This window comes from Semicossyphus pulcher, unplaced genomic scaffold (genome assembly GCF_022749685.1).
Source record: "Semicossyphus pulcher isolate SPU_LCO1_2020_fin unplaced genomic scaffold, fSemPul1.0.p SCAF_29, whole genome shotgun sequence".
Taxonomy (NCBI): Eukaryota; Metazoa; Chordata; class Actinopteri; order Labriformes; family Labridae; genus Semicossyphus; species Semicossyphus pulcher.
In genome coordinates, this window is record NW_027211703.1 from 163167 (window position 1) to 182500 (window position 19334).

General features: G+C 42.1%; 1 protein-coding gene across 19 annotated transcripts in view; it reads left to right on the forward strand.

Annotated features, from left to right (window-relative positions):
* The first annotated feature begins 3469 nt into the window (after positions 1 to 3469).
* The window catches only part of lrrfip2 (leucine rich repeat (in FLII) interacting protein 2), a 36868-nt gene continuing 21003 nt past the window's right edge, over positions 3470 to 19334 (forward strand). For 18 of the 19 annotated variants that reach the window (XM_069677373.1, XM_069677377.1, XM_069677376.1 and 15 more), the window contains exons 1-3: positions 3470 to 3613; positions 4698 to 4879; positions 18765 to 18851. In XM_069677373.1, the coding sequence (XP_069533474.1) occupies positions 4790 to 4879; positions 18765 to 18851 (177 nt within the window). In that variant the 5' untranslated portion in view covers positions 3470 to 3613; positions 4698 to 4789. The remainder of the gene's footprint in view (positions 3614 to 4697; positions 4880 to 18764; positions 18852 to 19334) is intronic. The other variant, XM_069677374.1, reaches the window with a different exon arrangement.

The window sequence follows — 19334 nt, forward strand, 5'->3', positions numbered from 1 at the left end:
ACCCCTGAGCTTCAACCTTGACCTTGGGACAGTTAGAAGTAACTGGGCTGTAGATCTGAGTGTCCTTGATGAAATATGAGGTTTTAAAAGGTCGCTTGTAGCAAGCCCATTTATTGGTTTATAAGTTAATAATAAAAGCCATCACAGTTATAATGAAAATACAATATAACTTTCTTTAAATAGGATGAAGTCACTCGCTCACCATGAATGTTGCTGAGTATATGGCGTTGGCTCAGAGTCCCATCGTTTAAGATTAAAACCTGAATGACATTTCAGTTACTTTAACGCCTCATCATTACACTGTAAACATTTTATTAATAATCTGTTTAAAGGTGGAAATAAAAACAACATGAGCTCCACAGTCTGAAACCTGAAGTCACATAATATGCTGTCACATTTCTTTAATATAATAAAGTGGACAGAGTTTATATCTTTAAAGACGCTTCATTTAAACTGAACTGAGTGGACGGAGCGCTCGACCATAAAGAGATCATAGAAGAAAAGTTTGATGTTTCTGGGCGCGCTCAGTGGACGCCTGCTGGGCTGAACCCGGTGACTGAGCATGTTCACTTAATTGGCTCGTTACTTGACAAGAAGCTGAAAACCTTTTTATAGATTAAATCTGAAGAAAAAAGTAGAAATAAAGTTTTCACACAAAGAAGTCACAGAACAAATAAAAACACACACACACACACACACACACACACGGTATACACCCCACACACACTACACTACAAACATCACTTTCGTCACCCTTTCAAACGTAAAAATGAACAAATGATTATAAAACATTGTTGAAGTTATGACCGTAGTTGAAAAATGGTTGAAATTAGATCTTCGACGTTCAGACACAATTTCACCCAAGATTTCAACCAAACCAGGTTTATGAGTTGTGTGTAAGATGCCATTTAGCCTACACCAACCCAGATAAAGGAGCACGTTAATAGTGCACTTCAGTATTTAACTAATTTAAAAAATAAATGATTTTTAGCCAGTTGTCACTCCAAAAGCCAATGGCAGCATAATGATGCTCTGCTCACTGTAACACAGTGATATTGTTTTATGGATTTTAACAAAGTTATATCAATGTTAAATATTAAGCTGAAAGTGATTTGCAGAATGTAAACATTGTTTTTACAGTTTGTTAATCCAAACGAAATATCTTTAAACAATTAACATCTAGCTACATGAGCCATCGACCTATAGGCTGTGCCATCGATTTATACACATAGCACAAAGACATGCTGACATGCTGAGGATGAAGGATTCCCTCATTGACATTGATTTTGCAGTTGCACAACATGTTTGAGTGTTCTGTGATGTGCTTTCATTTAGAGTTTCCTCTGGGCTTCTTGTGTTTTTACTGTATGCAAGTGCTGTGAATGTGATTGTGATTACAATTTTTTTTTTTAACAAAATGCATTTACTATACAGGCCAACAGTAAACTCTGTTTCAGTAGCTACATGCCCTGGACGCTGTGTTCTCATTGTTTTGATGTAGTGTCTGATGAATGCTCTGTAGTGTTTATATATTGACCTGCTGTGTGTCCGATCTGAAAGCATTGTTTCATTTTGCTAGAAGAGTCAGAGGTTTTGTGAATGTAGTTTGAATATTTGGTTTTGTGTTTTTAAAGGTTTGAGAAATTGGGTGAAGGTTTCAAGAAATGTGTCTTAGCAATTGTTTAAAAACTGTAAAGACAGTGAACTAAAGGCAGGAGAGGCATTGAAGTGTCTGTTTATCTCAGGAAAACAAAGCACCGACATGCAGAGTTTTTATGTCAAAGGTTATAAAATGACACAAACAGACTGACTCCTCTGTTACAGTAATACATCTTTTACTTTATAAAAACTCATGAAAGTTTTATGTTTTTATCTTGTTTCAGTAAAACAGTGAAGTTCAGTGAAGTCTCTTCTGTCATCTGAGTTTAAATTAAACATCACAGGCAGAGTTCAGTGTGTGCTCCTTTAAGATGTGAATGAAGGAATGAGTGAATGAACGAGTGAATGAGTGAATTAAGGTTAATTAGGGCTTAACCGATGATGATATTTCAGCAGCCGTGGAGACTGACAGTCTGATCTAACCCTAAATCCTGCAAACACAAAACAGTCATTAGCTTCCCGGAATGAGGGAGAGTAATACAGTGTGTGTGTGTGTGTGTGTGTGTGTGTGTGTGCGTGTGTGTGTGTGTGTGTGTGTGTGTGAGTGCGTGTGTGTGTGTGTGTTTGTGTGAGTGCGTGTGTGTGTGTGTGTGTGTGTGTTTGTGTGTGTGCGTGTGTGTGTGTGCGTGTGTGTGCGTGCGTGTGTGTGAGTGTGTGTGCGTGCGTGTGTGTGCGTGCGTGTGTGTGAGTGTGTGAGTTAGTGAGGGACTCACACAGGACCTGTAGATTCTCTGAAGCTGAAAACAATACATAAATACATAAATCTTTTTCAGCTTTTATTGATCGAACTGTGAGATTTATTTATTTATTTAGATTTCAGTAGAATAAATGTTTGTGCTGCATACATCTTAAGTCATATAAAGTCATACAAAAACAGATATCCATGTGAAGTCTAGCTTTTACTTTTTCTTAATTACCTCCAATAATCAATGTGTCTTAAACTTCATTTTAATAAACAGGAGAGTAAATCCACAGCAGTCCATGCTGAGGGTGCTTTATTATAAAATTGTAAACTCAAATCTATCTCTGACTACATCAGTGAACATGTAAGGTGTACTATATGCTATTTACACACATTATTCACTGCTGCCCCCCAGTGGACAAAACATGAATAGCAGAAGTAAAGTAGTTTAGATCTAGATACTATACTAATAATAACATGTTACTTGGCCTATTTTGTAACTATTTTGTGCTAGTCAATAAAATGTGTTGCAGTGCTCTTAACGCATTTAATTAAATGTTTTGATAAAATTAGCTTGTGGCAGGAAAAGTGGCCTCCCATTTTTTGAAAATGTTTACTTGTATATTACTGCCTAATAACACTTTTACACAATATTCGGATGTTAAAAAACTAAACATAAGAATGGGCTTAACTTATAACTTATATAACTAATACAGTATAACATCAGAAACAACAGGGATCCTGGGTCAAAGTGAGTTTGTAAGTATTAACAATACAGTAGTTTATTTATACTACAGTGGTTTATTTATATAACCATAATGTAATTATATATACATAGTGTTTTATAGACTGTAGTGTAATTATATTAAATTAGCGTATTTATATAGTAAGAATAAAAGCAGCAGTTGACGTCATTACCAATGAAACCTTTCCATGCTGTCAGCCTCTAAATACTGGAAAGTCTCATGGTGTGTAGTTATACAAGTATGCAGTAACACTCAGTGGAAAATCTGCTGGTCTGTTCTCGCAGTTGATAGTAAAATGTCTGACTGTCCGTGAAGGCAGCATCACACCCTAATTTTTCCCGACATCCGGGTCCTCCAGGCTCAGCAGTGTGTGTGGAATCAGGGTAAGGAGGGCAGGGAGAGCGCTGGAGAGGCGGACTGATGACAGCTGTCAGTGTGGACAAAAACACCTCCAGTCCCTGAAAAGAAGCCGGATGGCTCTCCGCTAAACCTGCGGGAGAAAGAGGACACCTCTGCAGTAACGCGGGTGATTTAAAGCTAATGTTTTTTTGTGCGGTGGTAAATGTGACGGGAGGTTCTGTGCCAGTTTGCCCTGTGTGCCTCTCAGGAGAGCCAGGTTAGCCCCGCAGCTATCAGAGCTAACTGCCCAGCTAAAGAGGTCAGCTAGCGTTAGCTTCACAGATTGTCTCCGTGTGGGGTCACTGGTTTGTAAAGGACAAGTGTCGATAGCTCTTGTTTCTGTTAAACTGCTGGAGAAGTGGAGTAGGAAGCTAAAAGGTTACGAGGAGTTTTCAAAGGGAAACTTCAGGAGGACGAAATGCTGGTTAGCTATCTTAGCGAGTTTACCAATGAGCTGGCTAACCTTAGCCAACGTTAACGTTTGTATCATTAGCAGGCTAAAGCTAACTGGGCGGTCCATTGGCTCTAAGCTAGCTGAGGTAGACACTGTCACTTTCCCTTAATGAGCAAATAAATGACAGTAATGTCGCTCTGTGAGCGGCTGAACCGTTTAGCGTGATGTTTCAGGACGTCGCCGTTAGCTAAAGTTGCTTTGTTAACGGTAGCTAGCGAACGGTAACGGTAAGTTATCATCCTGTTTTCAACCTAACAAGGATTATCTGAATTTTTTGATATCTTAGCAGCTCTTCTTTCAGTCAGATTATTCAGGGTTCATGTCTTTTAACGTCTCAGAGCCTCTCTGCTCTCTGTACCAGCTGCTGATCATAAACACCTGTATGATCTTTACACTAAAACACCTGTATGATCTTTACACTAAAACACTGTATCATCTTTACACTAAAACACCTGCATGGAACACACCTGTATGATTCTGCAGGTGTGATCAATGAACATACGGTCACAGAGTAAAGTTTAATCCCTCAGTAGAACTCATTACTTGTTGTTTATATGTTTAAAGGCTCATTGAAGCTGGTTCCTGTCGCACGTTAATTAGTGTTAATTAAAGCCATGTAGGTGAAATACGAGAAAACATCAGTGTGTCAGTGAGATTAGAGAGAATTTAACTGAAATCTGTATTCATATTTCAGATTATTAATAAAACTCAGCTCTACAGACCTAAAGGACTACGTTTCTCTCTGATTTCTCCTCAGGTCTCCAGTCTGCTCGGTGCTGTGTTGACTGTTTCGGGTGTTTCAGGTGTTTTTCTGGATATTTCCCAATTAAACGTCTCTCAGCTGCAGACATGACGACACACGGCTCCGGGAGGAAACGAGCTCCTCTCAAAGATCGATTCTCTGCTGAGGACGAGGCGCTGAGCAGCATTGCCCGGGAGGTCAGGTCTCACATCACACACACACATCACTCCAGACACACATTACACACACACACACACACACACACACACACACACAAACACACTCTGTGGCCCTGTTGGACTCATTTGGTATTATCATGTGCCCTGGGTGATCCGATCGCGGGTGGACAGCATTAAGCACAGCTTTTCCCCCGGTATTACAAGCCCCTCAAATGCGTCTTCAGTGACCACTTGTGGTCAGATCTCACTTTCCCGCTCTGTACGCTAATGAACACTTTCCCGCTCTGTACGCTAATGAACACAGAGCCTCGTTCACCTTCATTAGACTTTAAAAAACATCATATAATAAAAAAATATATAGATGTACTGTAGATATAAAACTGTGTTTGCTCCTCCACAGCTCTGTGTTTAGCAATGAAATACTGTGCAGTGGTCGACAATGAGCACAATTTTCCACTGGCACTCCGGGCCAGTAGCTAAACAAATTCACTGGCCCTGCCATCGGTATTATTTTAACGTCAAATTTTGTTTCTCTGTAAGGGTTTTTATTAATGAATATGTGTTCAATTGTGGAACTAATAAAATTAGACCAAAATAATCATGTGGGTATAAAGAGGCTTCTTTTACCACTCTTGGTTCAGCAACTCTGACACCCGCATGACTAAGTAGTAATGGATTGATTGAGTATGTTACCTACCATTACTGACGCTGTTCAAATGTATGTTTAATCAGCGTGATCAGCCCGTGAGAGTCACTTTTTGAAACGAAATCTTACCATCTCCTACTTCCTGTGGCCATTACAGGTAAACAGTCCGCGGCACGTCCGCTCTGTGAATGGTCTGTTTATGTAGCCAAAGCGCTAACGTGCAACGGGACGAGGTGCCGCTGATAACGGGAATACACACACTTATTGCCACCTCACGTAACCACCCATCTGCCTTGATCATCCCGCAGGTGCATCTGTGATGGCCGGAGCGTCGCATGCACGTTTACAGTTTACAAGCAGGTGACTGACACACAGACTCTGCATGCACAGCGGTCAGTTTACTCTGTGCTCTCATTAAAAGCTGCACTATGTGATATCAGACGGACTGTTCCTGTTGTTCTATGTGTGGGAAACGCTGCTATGGGTGTTTAGTGGCTCATCAGAGTTGGGGGAAATAAATCTCCCTCGCGTGTGTATGAAAACTAAAACGTCTGTGTTTATACTAGTCCGCGGTAGCTTGCTAACGTCAATTGTTCTGGAATGACAGCTGATCTGTCGCGAGTGCAGCGAGTAGTGTACCGTGTTGTTGACAGCAGCAGCCGAAGTGCCTGCAGTGATGCTGACATCGGACTGAGATTACTGCGGGGTTCTGCGTAGAAAGTAATTCGTCCCGTTCATCAGAACTGTGGATCTCGGGAGGGCTACTATGTTGTCTACATTGTGGGCTTGTAGATCCTACTGGCACAACGGGCCAGTTAAATAGTTAATCTACTGGCCCGGGGGTTACAAACATACTGTCAGGCCACCGGGCCAGTGCTTATGTCGAGCCCTGCTGTATATGAACTCCACAGCAGACTGGAGCCTCTGTTAACAGTGACAGACAGAAAGATCTGCGTGATTAACCCACAGATCCACGATATGAAGCTCCTCCCCGTGCAGCGTTATTTTGAACTGCTTGTGGATCACATCTCTCCCTGTCTTCAGTTCGGGATTGTCCTGTGTTGAAAATTCAACACATTCCTCAAATGTGTCCTGGACCCCCTCCGAATGTGGCCTGAGCATAGACTGTATAAGAAGATGGACGACCTGACAGCTCCCCCAAAAGTGAAGCCAAACCCTCTCTATCGCCCCCTGCTGACTGGCTGCAGTATAGGTCATAAACCCCACCTCCTCCATGTTAACAGATGGGACATGAGTCAAACTATAAAATCAAAACACGCTTGAGATAGATTTTTCTCAAACATGGTTTCTGTCATTATATTTAGTTCTTCTAAAAATCTCTACTGCACAGATGAATGACGTCACCAGTGCAGGATGGCAGCGCCCCCCTCAGGGATACTTGACTTCAAATAAGTACAATGAGAGGTAGTGGGGACGCATCGTCCATCTTTTTATACAGTCCATAGGCCTGAGTGATCGGATCTCAATGTGTCCTTAATCCATCCCATGTGTGTTCACACCTGTACTTGAGGCTGTCCAGGTGTGATCGGTTCACAAAAAACACAGGTTGATACCAGGTCTGAACGGGGTCTGTGTTAACGTCACACACACACACATTCATTCTATTCTCTCTGTGATGAGTGTGTCATATAATTTATTTACATATTACTGTCATATATTAATATTCTATATTTAGATAACTTATTTCCATTTTATTATAATATCATATAAGTGTGTTTTCTCTGTACAGTGCTCCATTCATGCTTTGCTAAATCAATGCTAACATGATTTATCCATGTTTAATATATGGGCTCTCCTGCTCAGGTAGGAGATTGTGTCACTCAGGTGTTTTTTACCTGCTGCAGGACCTCACATGTATAATAAACATGAGCAGCATTATCAGCAGGAATCTGATTGGCTGACAGATTAAAGTAAAAACCTCAGCAAGGGTCTCAGAGCTCTGATATGCTTATTAGACTGGGGCTGAACTTCAAGTGTATGTTCAGGTGGTGCAGTTGAGGACAGCTGTTTAGACCTCAGACTGACTCACTGTTTTTAGTGTTTTCTGGAGGAGCAGCCGAGCCTGTACGGACATGCCCAGATTATTCCATGTGTTCCTCAGCAGGCTGCCATTCCTCAGCTTCTTCAAGACAACATGGAGGCTGTTTTAAGTCTTTAATATGTCCAAGAAGCTCAAGGTCTCAGGTCAAAGCTAAAAACATTTTGTGAACTTTGAAATGATTTCCTGCTTTCAAAGCAGAACTGTACCTGTACTGTAACAGGCTCTTTGGCTTCCTGTGTGAGTTTAAAGCTGTGCAGCGTTCTCAGCCTGTGGACTCGTGCAGGCCAATCATAGAAACATGAGTCATCTGACCCCCCCAGCTCCTAAACATGAACGAGTGTGTGTGCAGCTGAACGCCGCTCAGCTCCTAAACCTGAATGTGTGTGTGCAGCAGAACACCACCTAGCTCCTAAACCTGAATGTGTGTGTGTGCAGCTGAACACAGAACAGGTCAACGGTGCTCAGAGTTCAGGGGTCAGTAGCCCCTTTTACACTGCCAGTTCAAGCTGGGACTGTTCCTCCTCGTTTTTACTGTAAAATGCATGGAGGAGGAATGGTGGGCCGAAGTTGCTCCGTCACTGAGCCGTCATCGGAGGTAGTTACTAGGGGTGCAAACAAGTAATCGTTTTGTAGTCCCATGTTTTTCTACATTTCATCCCAGTAAGTTCCCTGTGTCATGCAGGCCAATAATGGTTATTTAAAAAGCTATCATGCATGTTGCTTTCCGTGTTTTAAAAATAATCCCCATGGCAACATTGCCACACACCACCGGTTCAGCAATGGAAAGAGAGACTGTCTCTGCATCAGGGTGGCTAAATTTAGCAATACTTACCAATAACCAACCCTCGTTATGGTCATTAATCGTTAACCGTTAAGAATTAAATATCATTTTGAGAAAAACAGCTGGAGACTGACAACATGCTCTCCATCATGCACGCTCATTCTAATACACGCAGAAACAGACACACACTCACCCGCAACTAAAAAGGTACATTTACTATTATCCTCAGTCATAACTACCTGTGGCACTGTCCATTATGCACGCACTCGAGAATACAGCCGTGTGATCAATCAATCAAATTGTATTAGTATAGCGCCAAACCATAACCAGAGTTTTCTCGAGACACTTTACAGAAAGAGCAGGTCTAGACCGACTCTTTGTTCTGTTATTTAAAGAGAGGCCCAACATGAATCTCCATGAGTAGCACTTAGCAACATTCGGCACATTGGCAGAAAAACTTCCTTTAACAGGCAGAAACCTCGAGCAGAACCAGACTCATGTTGAACAGACATCTGCCTCGACTGGATGGGCCGAACATGGAATCCAGCAGCAAAAAAAAGTAAATAAACATTTACAGCCGACCTTTCTTTGATGGTAACTATAATAAACATCCTGTCTGATCTTGACGGTGTATCTGGAGATTAAAATAATTACTGAGTTACGCTGCTGTGTCTCGTGCGTAAATGTTCATTTTCGTTTCAGCTCAAAAACAGTCAATACGTTAACAACAGGCTATGGAAACTTAAAATAAAAAGGCCAGGCCAACACCAGTCCTTATAATGTAGAATACAGTTTGTCTGCTGGTGTTGGTGAAGAAAAAGCAACATGTCGACATACTGTGGGGTTAGTCTGGTACGCTGTGAGACCCGCCACAGAGAATACCCGCTCCGACGGTACCAATGTCCCAGGAGCAGAGAGATGCAAAAAAAAGCTTTGTTTTTCACATTTTTTAACCGATTAGCCGATAGCATTAATCAGTCAACATTCTTATTGTCAGTTAACAGTTCTTATGTTTCCGGGGCCGTGCTAGTTGGCAGCCTGTTGCAGCAGCTCTTGGTATGTGTGTTATTTTTCTTTAATTTTGTAACTTTATTATTTTTGTTAGTGTGTGTTTTTCAAGTTTTGGTTCACTCTAGTACGTGGTAATGGCTACTTTCAATTTTGGAACTTTTCTCGCCGTTAGTCTGTTACTATCTACACTCTTTGTAACGGAGAGCAGCGTGGAGAGGAGTGAGGGCATTGTTTACACACGATAAGCTGATTCCGCTCTCCAAGACGGTGTTACTGCCGGGAGCGAGACCTGAAATCCCGGAACAGCTGCGGAGGCGATGCCGGGGTTGCAGAGTTGGAGCTAAAAGGAGAGCTAAATAGAGGAAACATAAACCTTCTGTACCAGTGATCGTAATGGGGAACGTGAGGTCCTTGGGCAACAAGGCGGACAAACTCAGCGCGCTGATCCATAACCAGCGGGAATACCGCGAGTGCAGTGTCAAGTGTTTCATCGAGACATGGCTGCATGCGCACATCCCAGATTACAGTGTGGCTGTACCCGGCTTCAGGACTTTTTTGGCCGAAAGGGAAGTAATGAAGAGCAGTAAGAAGAAAGGTGGTGGGTTTGCACTGTATGTGACTGAGAGGTGGGGTAATCCCGGGCACGTTCATGTACGTCAGGAACGTCTCTGTAACCTAGATATTGAACTGTTAGCTGTTGGGATGCGCCCGTATTATTTGCAGAGGGAGTTCACGTGCACCATTGTTGTTGTTCCTGCAATGACTCCTACAAGAGGAAGCTGGAGGCCAAACTCCAGCAGAACAACGTCAGGGATGTGTGGACTGGAATGAGGGAAATCACGGGGTTCAAGGTGATAGACAGACAATCTACAGGCAGCCTGGAGAGGGCGGAGGAGCTAAACCTAATTATCAACAGGTTCACAGCTAGCAGCTGCCTCCACCACCACAGACAACACATGACACCCCCTGACTTCCACACACCCCCACTGACCTCGATGCTCTCACCCTCCCTCCCTCAACCCCCCCCGGTGAGCTCTTTGGACTCTGAGGCCACACCTCTGAATTGCCCCCCGCCCCCTGCATAAATGTAACAACCAGCCAGGTTAAGAGACAGCTGGAGACACTCCATCCAGGCAAAGCTCCAAATCCCCAACGGTATCAGCCCAAAGGTTCTGAAGACATGTGTCAGCCAGCTGTCTTCGATTCTGCAACACCTCTTCAACCTGAGTCTGAACCAGGAGAGAATACCTGTGCTGGGGAAGACGTCCTGCCTGGCTCCGCTGCCGAAGAAGACGACCCCATCTGACCTCAAAGACTATCAACCAGTGGGATGAACATTACATGGGATGAAGGTGCTGGAGAGGCTGGTCTTGACTCAGCTCAGACTGCAGTTGAAATCATCTCTGGAACCTCTGCAGTTTGTATACCAGCCACACCTGGGGGTGGAGGATGCCATCATCTACCTGCTGCAGCGCGCTCGCTCACATCTGGAGGGGACCAGCTGCACTGTGAGAATCACCTTCTTCGATTTGTCCAGTGCATTCAACACCATGCAGCCACAACTACTGAGAGAGCAGCTGCAGACGAAGGGTGTGGACTCGCCCCTCACCTCCTGGATTGCTGGCTACTTGACAGACAGACCACAGTTTGTCTGCCTGGGCGGTGTTAAGTCTGGAGTGGTGGAGAGTACAGGAGCTACACAGGGGAAGGTACTTTCTCCTTTCCTATTCACCCTGTACACCTCTGACTCTCAGTAAAACTCAGAGTCCTGCCATCTGCAAAAGTTTTTTGAAGACTCTGCAGTGGTTGGGTGTATAAGTGATGGACAGGAGGAGGAGTACAGAAATCACCTGCTTCTGAACGTGACCAAGACCAGGGAGATGGTGACTGGCAACTTCAGAAGAAAGAGGACGGCTTCACCACCACTGTGTTTTCTGGGAGAGGATGTGACCTGGGAGTCAACATCGACAGCAGACTGAACTGAAAGGCCAACACCGATGCTGTATACAAGAAGGGGGTGAGGAGACTGTATTTCCTGAGGAAGCTGAGATCCTTCAACGTGTGCAGCAAGATGTGGAGATCTTTTTATCCGTCTGTTGTGACCAGTGCACTGTGCTTTTCTGTGGTCTGCTGGGGAAGCAGCATCGGAGATGTAAACGGACTGAACAAGCTGATTAAGAAGGCCGGCTCGGTCATCGGCTGCAAACTGGACTCATTTACTGAGGTGGCAGAGAGGAGGACACTGGACAAACTGTTAACCATCATGGATAACCCTGACCACCCTCTCTACCACCTGCTGGACAGACAGAGGAGCACCTTCTCCAACAGACTAGTGCAGCTCCGCTGTCACAAGGACAGATACAGGAAGTCTTTCCTGCCCAAGGTAGTACATTGATATTGTACAGAGTTGTACAACAGCTCACCGCTGTCGAGCAGGAAACTCTTATCCTGATGTCTCTGTCTCATTCAAACTGCACTCTGTTCAGCTCCTGCTAAACTTTGCACATGATTCATCATTGAACATTTAGTACCACTTCATCAGTGTATTTGCATGTTAACATCTCTGTACACTGTAATGGCACATTAACTACGAGTGGAAGTATTACGAGAATAATGTCGTGGTATTACGAGAATAAAGTCGTGGTATTACGAGAATAAATTCGTAGTATTACCAGAATAAAATCGTAATGTTACGATGCTCCTCTGAAATTACCCTTCATAATAAGATACAGGCTAACCATAGCCTAAAATTCAGACTATTTTCTTGTAATATGCCGTTTTTCTCATAAAATTTCAACTTAATTCTCGTAATATTATGACTTTTTTTCTTGCTAAATTACGACTTTATTCTCAAAATATTACGACTTTATCCTCGTAATATTACGACTTTTTTCCCCTCAATGTGGCCCTAATACTCTACATTAACGCCTTCAATCAATGTATCTGCACATTAAGAACCTATACACTGTAACTGCACATTTACAACTGTGAAGACTGTATGGTATATGATCACTTCTACCTCCCTGTAATGTTTGTTTACATTTAAGTTATATTTTAGTTTTAGATTTTACATTTACTTGAGTAGGTTTACTTTTCAGATATGTTTATATTTTAGATGTATGTTTATATTTTCGATTAATATAGTTGAGGTTATTATCTAATATTGCTGTTAGAATTCCTGGATGTACATTTTCCTTCTTCTAGTGTTAGGGTTATTTTTACTGTGCATTTACTTTCTCCTGTGCTGTAGTCGGTTTGATAACCTGCTGCTGTAACGCCACAGTTTCCCAGTTTGGGCTCCATAAAATCCATCCATCCATCCATCCATTTATTTAAAAAGTTAATTATTAACATCCCCACTCCGCATTGATTCCATTGCGTAACCTTTGTAGGCTAGACCGCATGCAGAGAGAAAATGAAAATGTTAAATTTCTGCATCCCTATTAGTAACAGCGGACCGATACTGTAAAAACACACACTGGGGCGGCTCCATGCCGGTGGTCCTTGGTGCAATGTAAAATGTCAAAGGCGGCGTAACGGCAGAGCTTCGATACGTTGTTGTTGCATAATCTCAATGTTAAAAGGGTCGGTGTTTAATGTGTCTGACAGAAGTTTAAAATCGGCAGTTTATTCTTCATTCTTTTCCTGATTAATGAATTATTTACCTGACATTATTAACCACATTATAAACATGACAGGATTTTATTTGTTATAATGAGACGATCAAACGTTTGAGCTGATCAGCATCTAAAGCAGCTCATTAAACCGGACAATCATTGATCCTCACACTGATTCATGTTCAGAGTCCAAAGATTTAATCTGTAACATATTTTTACTGAAGACTCACTTTCTGTTTGTAATCAGGTTCAGTCTGCAGGGAACAAAACAAATAGAATATCAATATACAGAGTCAGTTAGATTCAGGAGGATGCAGAATCTTTTACCCATTCCATGTTTGTATCTTTGTATCTCTGTAAATTTATCGCTTTAAAATGATGATGAAAATGTGTTACAACAGGTTAATCTTTTACACATCGTAAACCAGAACTGACCCCATTTTAACATTATTAGATTATATATATATATATATATATTCACAGCACTGTGCAAAAGTTTCAAGCAGGTATGAAAAAACGCTGTTAACTAAGAATGCTTTCAAAAATATAAATAATTGTTTATTTTTATCAATTTACAAAACGATCAGTGAGCGAACAAAAGAGAAACCTAAATCAAATCAATATCTGGTGTTACTACCCTTTTCTTTCAAACCAGCATCAGTTCTTACAGGTACACCTGCACACAGTCAGGGATTTTGTAGGATTATAGTTAGGTGTATGATCAACCAATTATACCAACCAGGTGCTAATGATCATCAGTTTCACATGTAGGTTGAAACACAGTCATTAAGTGAAACAGAAACAGCTGTGTAGGAGGCTTAAAACTGGGTGAGGAACAGCCAAACTCTGCTGCCAAGGTGAGGCTGTGGAAGACAGTTTCATGTCACAGGTCAGACACCATGGCAAGACTGAGCACAGCAACAAGACACAAGGTAGTTATTCTGCATCAGCAAGGTCTCTCCCAGGCAAAGATTTCAAAGCACGCTGGGGTTTCAAGATGTGCTGTTCAAGCTCTTTGGAAGAAGCACAAAGAAACGGGCGACGTTGAGGATCGTAGACGCAGTGGTCGGCCGAGGAAACTTAGTGCAGCAGATGAAAAACACATCGAGCTTATTCCCTTCCAAATGGGAAGATGTTTAGCAGAGCCATCAGCTCAGAACTGGCAGAAACCAGTGGGACCCAGGTACACCCATCTACTGTCCGGAGAAGACTGGCCACAAGTGGTCTTCATGGAAGAGCCGCAGCCAAAAAGCCTCCGACATGGAAACAAAGCCAAGCCACTCAACGATGCACGAACACATAGGAACTGGGCTGCAGAGAAATGGCAGCAGGTGTTCTGGACTGATGAGTCACAATGTGAAATATTTGGCTGCAGCAGAAGGCAGTTTGTTCGCCGAAGGACTGGAGAGCGCTACGATAATGAGTGTCTGCAGAACACAGTGAAGCATGCTGGAGGTTCCTTCAAGTTTGGGGCTGCATTTCTGCAAATGGAGTCGGAGATTTGGTCAGGATTAATGGTGTCCTCAATGCTGAGAAATACAGGCAGATACTTATCCATCATGCAATACCATCAGGGAGGCGTATGATTGGCCCTAAAAAGAACTATCTTCAGCGTGAAGAAGAACAAGAAGTCCTGGAGCTGATGGTATGGCCCCCACAGAGCCCTGATCTCAACATCATGGAGTCTGTCTGGGATGACATGAAGAGACAGAAGGATCTGAGGAAGCCTACATCCACAGAAGATCTGTGGTTAGTTCTCCAACATGTTTGGAACAACCTACCAGCCGAGTTCCTTCAGAAACTGTGTGCAAGTGTACCGAGAAGAACTGATGCTGGTTTGAAGGCAAAGGGTGGTCACACCAGATATTGATCTGATTTAGATTTCTCTTCTGTTCATTCACTGCATTTTGTTCATTGATGGAAAGAAACTATGAACACTTCCATTTCTGAAAGCAGTCTTAGTTTACAGCATTTTGTCACACCTGCCTAAAACTTTTGCTCAGTACTGTATTATATTATATGTAGTATATTCATATACATAAAACACTTACATCTGCTATGACTCTCATCATGTCCCCCTCTTTTTCTGACCACATGTTTCCATGACAACCTGCCTAAAACTTTTGCACAGTACTGCATATATATATATATATATATATATATATATATATACACACACATATAAACACACAGTATAATATTAGAGTAACGTTAATTTGGACCTTCATAAAACTTACCATATCTTTTTATTTAATTTGCACCGTGATGTGAGACCATTAATGACAACAGTAAAGAAACTGATTCATCAGCTGTTTTCTTGTTGTTTTATTCAGTTTCATTGTTTGTTGGACTTTGAAATCCTGTTTAAGAGGAGTTTGATTATTTACATTTCTTTAAATTAGTTTTTTGATCGATTGCTCAGCTTGTCCCAGTTTCAGAATGTCTTTATTTATTTTTTTATTTATTTAAACTACAGTAAGTGTGGCATGAGCTGTTGGTGATCATCCTCTCAGGTGATCTCATGGTGAACTCTTTCAGTGCTGGAGGTGTTTGATGGTGAACTCTGCTACTCAGGTTACACCCCCCTCCCCACCCCACAGAGCTATAGATAGCATAGAGACAGAGCTCACACTGTCAGACAGTCAACAGGTGCACAGCTCACACTCGGGTCTCTGCTTCACTCACAACTAAACTTTATTTATCACTGAAACTGTGTCAGAGTTTATTTTAAACCTCACACAGAGTTTAATACTTAGACTCTGAAATCACAAAAAATGTCTCAAAGGAAACGGTTAATAAAAGGCCCACCCTTCGATTCCACAGGATCCGCCTCCGGCGCGTTCCGTGTGCACCGCGATCGAACGCGCCCATTCAAGTCAATGATAGTGATTCCACAGCACGCGCCGTGGTCCATCTCCGGCACGTCTCAGAAGCGTGTCTCCGCTCTGCTCCGCTAAAGATACGCGCCGGGTCTATTTTTGACGGAGGCCACTTCAAACACGCGTCAAGCTCAACAGAGAAGATCATTCCAAACAGGAAGTCACACACGAAAGCAGCATACAGCATCCGGTCATTTCAAAATAAAACACCATGTTCAGACCGGTACAGAATCCCGTTTTTTCTGTTTATTTTAAGATCAACACACTGAAATCTCGAAAAAAGAACACTTTTAATTAAGTAGTTTACTCCTCCATGGTTGAAGCACAAAAATCGCGGAATGATTTCCAAATTAGCAGATAATCAACCTTGGATGTGCAAACTGACCTGTAGTTTGTGTGTTGCTCTGCTAACATTGATGTTATTGTGTGATTTCTCAATTCTCGCGCGATAATGTAGTTCTGTCGCGATCTTGTGATCTCGCGAATCCAGCTGCTTGGGCCAGCGCTCCGCTGCGGACCAGACACACTTCCTGTGGGCAAGGGCTCACACAGCTGACGGACCAGAAACGCGGCGCAGACGGAACGCGCCGGAGACGGACCCTATGGGATCGAGGGGTCGCAGGAAACGGTTAATAAACGTCTCACAGGAAACAGTTAATAAACGTCTCACAGGAAACAGTTAATAAAAGTCTCACAGGAAACAGTTGATAAACGTCTCACAGGAAACGGTTAATAAAAGTCTCACAGGAAACGGTTAATAAAAGTCTCACAGGAAACAGTTAATAAAAGTCTCACAGGAAACAGTTAATAAAAGTCTCACAGGAAACAGTTAATAAAAGTCTCACAGGAAACGGTTAATAAAAGTCTCACAGGAAACAGTTAATAAAAGTCTCACAAGAAACGGTTAATAAAAGTCTCACAGGAAACAGTTAATAAACGTCTCACAGGAAACAGTTAATAAAAGTCTCACAGGAAACGGTTAATAAAAGTCTCACAGGAAACAGTTAATAAAAGTCTCACAGGAAACGGTTAATAAAAGTCTCACAAGAAACGGTTAATAAAAGTCTCACAGGAAACAGTTAATAAACGTCTCACAGGAAACGGTTAATAAAAGTCTCACAGGAAACGGTTAATAAAAGTCTCACAGGAAACGGTTAATAAAAGTCTCACAGGAAACGGTTAATAAAAGTCTCACAGGAAACAGTTGATAAACGTCTCACAGGAAACGGTTAATAAAAGTCTCACAGGAAACAGTTAATAAACGTCTCACAGGAAACGGTTAAACAAGATGAGATGTTCTGGTTGTTCTTTTTTCCCTGGAAGAAGATGGATGGATGTGTTTCACTGTGTTTCACTTTGTTTCACTGTTTACTTTCAACAAACTTGCTAAACCTGAATGTGTCCAGCATCAAACTTTTTTTTTTTTTACTTCATGTTGTCATGGAAACAGGAACAGGTTACAGCTGAAGGTTGTTCTGTCAGAGACGATAAGAAGGTTCTGGAATGTGGACAGTGTTTGTCTGCACACACACACACACACACACACACACACACACACACACACACACACTATATTTATGGACTGTGTGTTAGTGATAAAGAGCCTGGCCTGATGTTTAGTGTCTCAGCATAGACAGTTTGATAGACACTGTGTTATATATGATGTTATGTATGATGATGTACCTGTTATGTTGTATGTTATTGTCTATTTAAGGTTTTTTTAAGGTTCTGCTCAACTCCTGCCCAAACTTGAAAATGGCCTGGTTCACTTTTAAAGGACGCACAACCCTAACCCTAACCCAACTGACTCTTCTTTCCCTTCATTTATTTTCAATCTGCTTCAATTAGACATTTTCCAATGTTTCTCAGAGTTTGTTAAAGTTTGTTAGGTTGATAACCTTTAAAGACACAAAAGAAAATGTACAAAATATAAGCTTTTCTAAATCAATGACATTAATCCTTCAAATTAAACATTTCTTAATTACTTACATTTAAAAAAAAAATTACAGCCAACTTAAATTAAACTGCCTGCTTCAGTATATTACTTTCATATCAATCCTAAACAAGGTCAATTAAATCATATCAGAGCTTCCACACCTATCAATTAAGCAAACATTTGAGCAACATGAAATGTAACATTTACTAATACAACAAAAATAAATGCATTTCAAACATGAGCAAACTTTTCTGATCACTAATTGTCAGTTCCATACCATTTGCATCTTTAGGTGAAACCGTGAGTTGAATCATCTTTCCATGTCTCTTTCACTGTCTGCGTGTTTGTCTGCCAACACGCCGAGAGTCTGTGCAGGTGTTATTACTTCAGCTGATTAGCCATTTCCCCGCGATCTATGTCCTTTCTCGTCTTTGAGCTGTAATTTTGGCTCACAATACAGTTTCTGCCGCTTTGTCGCCACCTGCTGGACTGGAGTGTAAGGCTGGACTTTCTGCCTTCCTCTTCTCAGCAGGTTGCTGTTTTAACAGGTCTGACTGGTCCCAAAATGAAACTCTTCTGGTGATTTGTATGTTGGAATGTTTGATCCTTTCTTCATGTTTACTTTTTTCAGAAGAAATTATTTCTCCTCAGTTTTAAATCAACAGTTAAATATTCTTCTATATATTCTTTTAATTATGTATTTTGACCACAATCACTACTTTTGATGTGATGAAGAGAGTGTGAGCCACAGTTCACTGTGTTTGTTATTGTTAGCATTAGCCCCCTGAAGCTAACTGTTAGTTCATGTTTTTGTTGAGTCCCTGCATACAGAGCAGAGACTCACACTGAAGAACAGACACATTAGTCTGATGCAACACATTGTGTGTGTGTGTGTGTGTGTGTGTGTGTCTGTGTGTGTCTGTGTATTGGTGTCTAACCTGTGAGTGTGTGTGTGTGTGTGTGTGTTTCAGGCGGAGGCGAGGCTTGCAGCAAAGAGGGCGGCCCGTGCAGAGGCGAGGGACATTCGAATGAGGGAGCTGGAACGTCAGCAGAAAGAGGTGAAGAACACAGAGATCCATAATTCATCAGTTTACTATTACTACTACAAACACAGAGAACAGGGAGAACACAGAACGTGGAGAACATGGGGAACATAGAGAATGTGGAGAACATGAGGAACACAACGTTGAGTACGTGGAGAACACAGAGAACATGGGGAACACAGAGAACAGAGAGAACACAGGGAACACGGGCTTCGGAATGACTTGTTTGCAGGCTGCTGGTCTGTGTCTTTCTTTCTCTCTGTCTCTCTCTGTGTCTGTCTCTCTCTCTGTCTCTCTGTCTCTCTCTGTGTCTGTCTCTCTCTCTGTCTCTCTCTGTGTCTGTCTCTCTCTCTCTCTCTGTGTCTCTCTGTCTCTCTCTCTCTCTGTTGTCTCTCTCTGTGTCTGTCTCTCTCTCTGTCTCTGTGTCTGTCTCTCTCTCTCTCTCTGTGTCTCTCTGTCTCTCTCTCTCTCTGTTGTCTCTCTCTCTGTCTCTCTGTC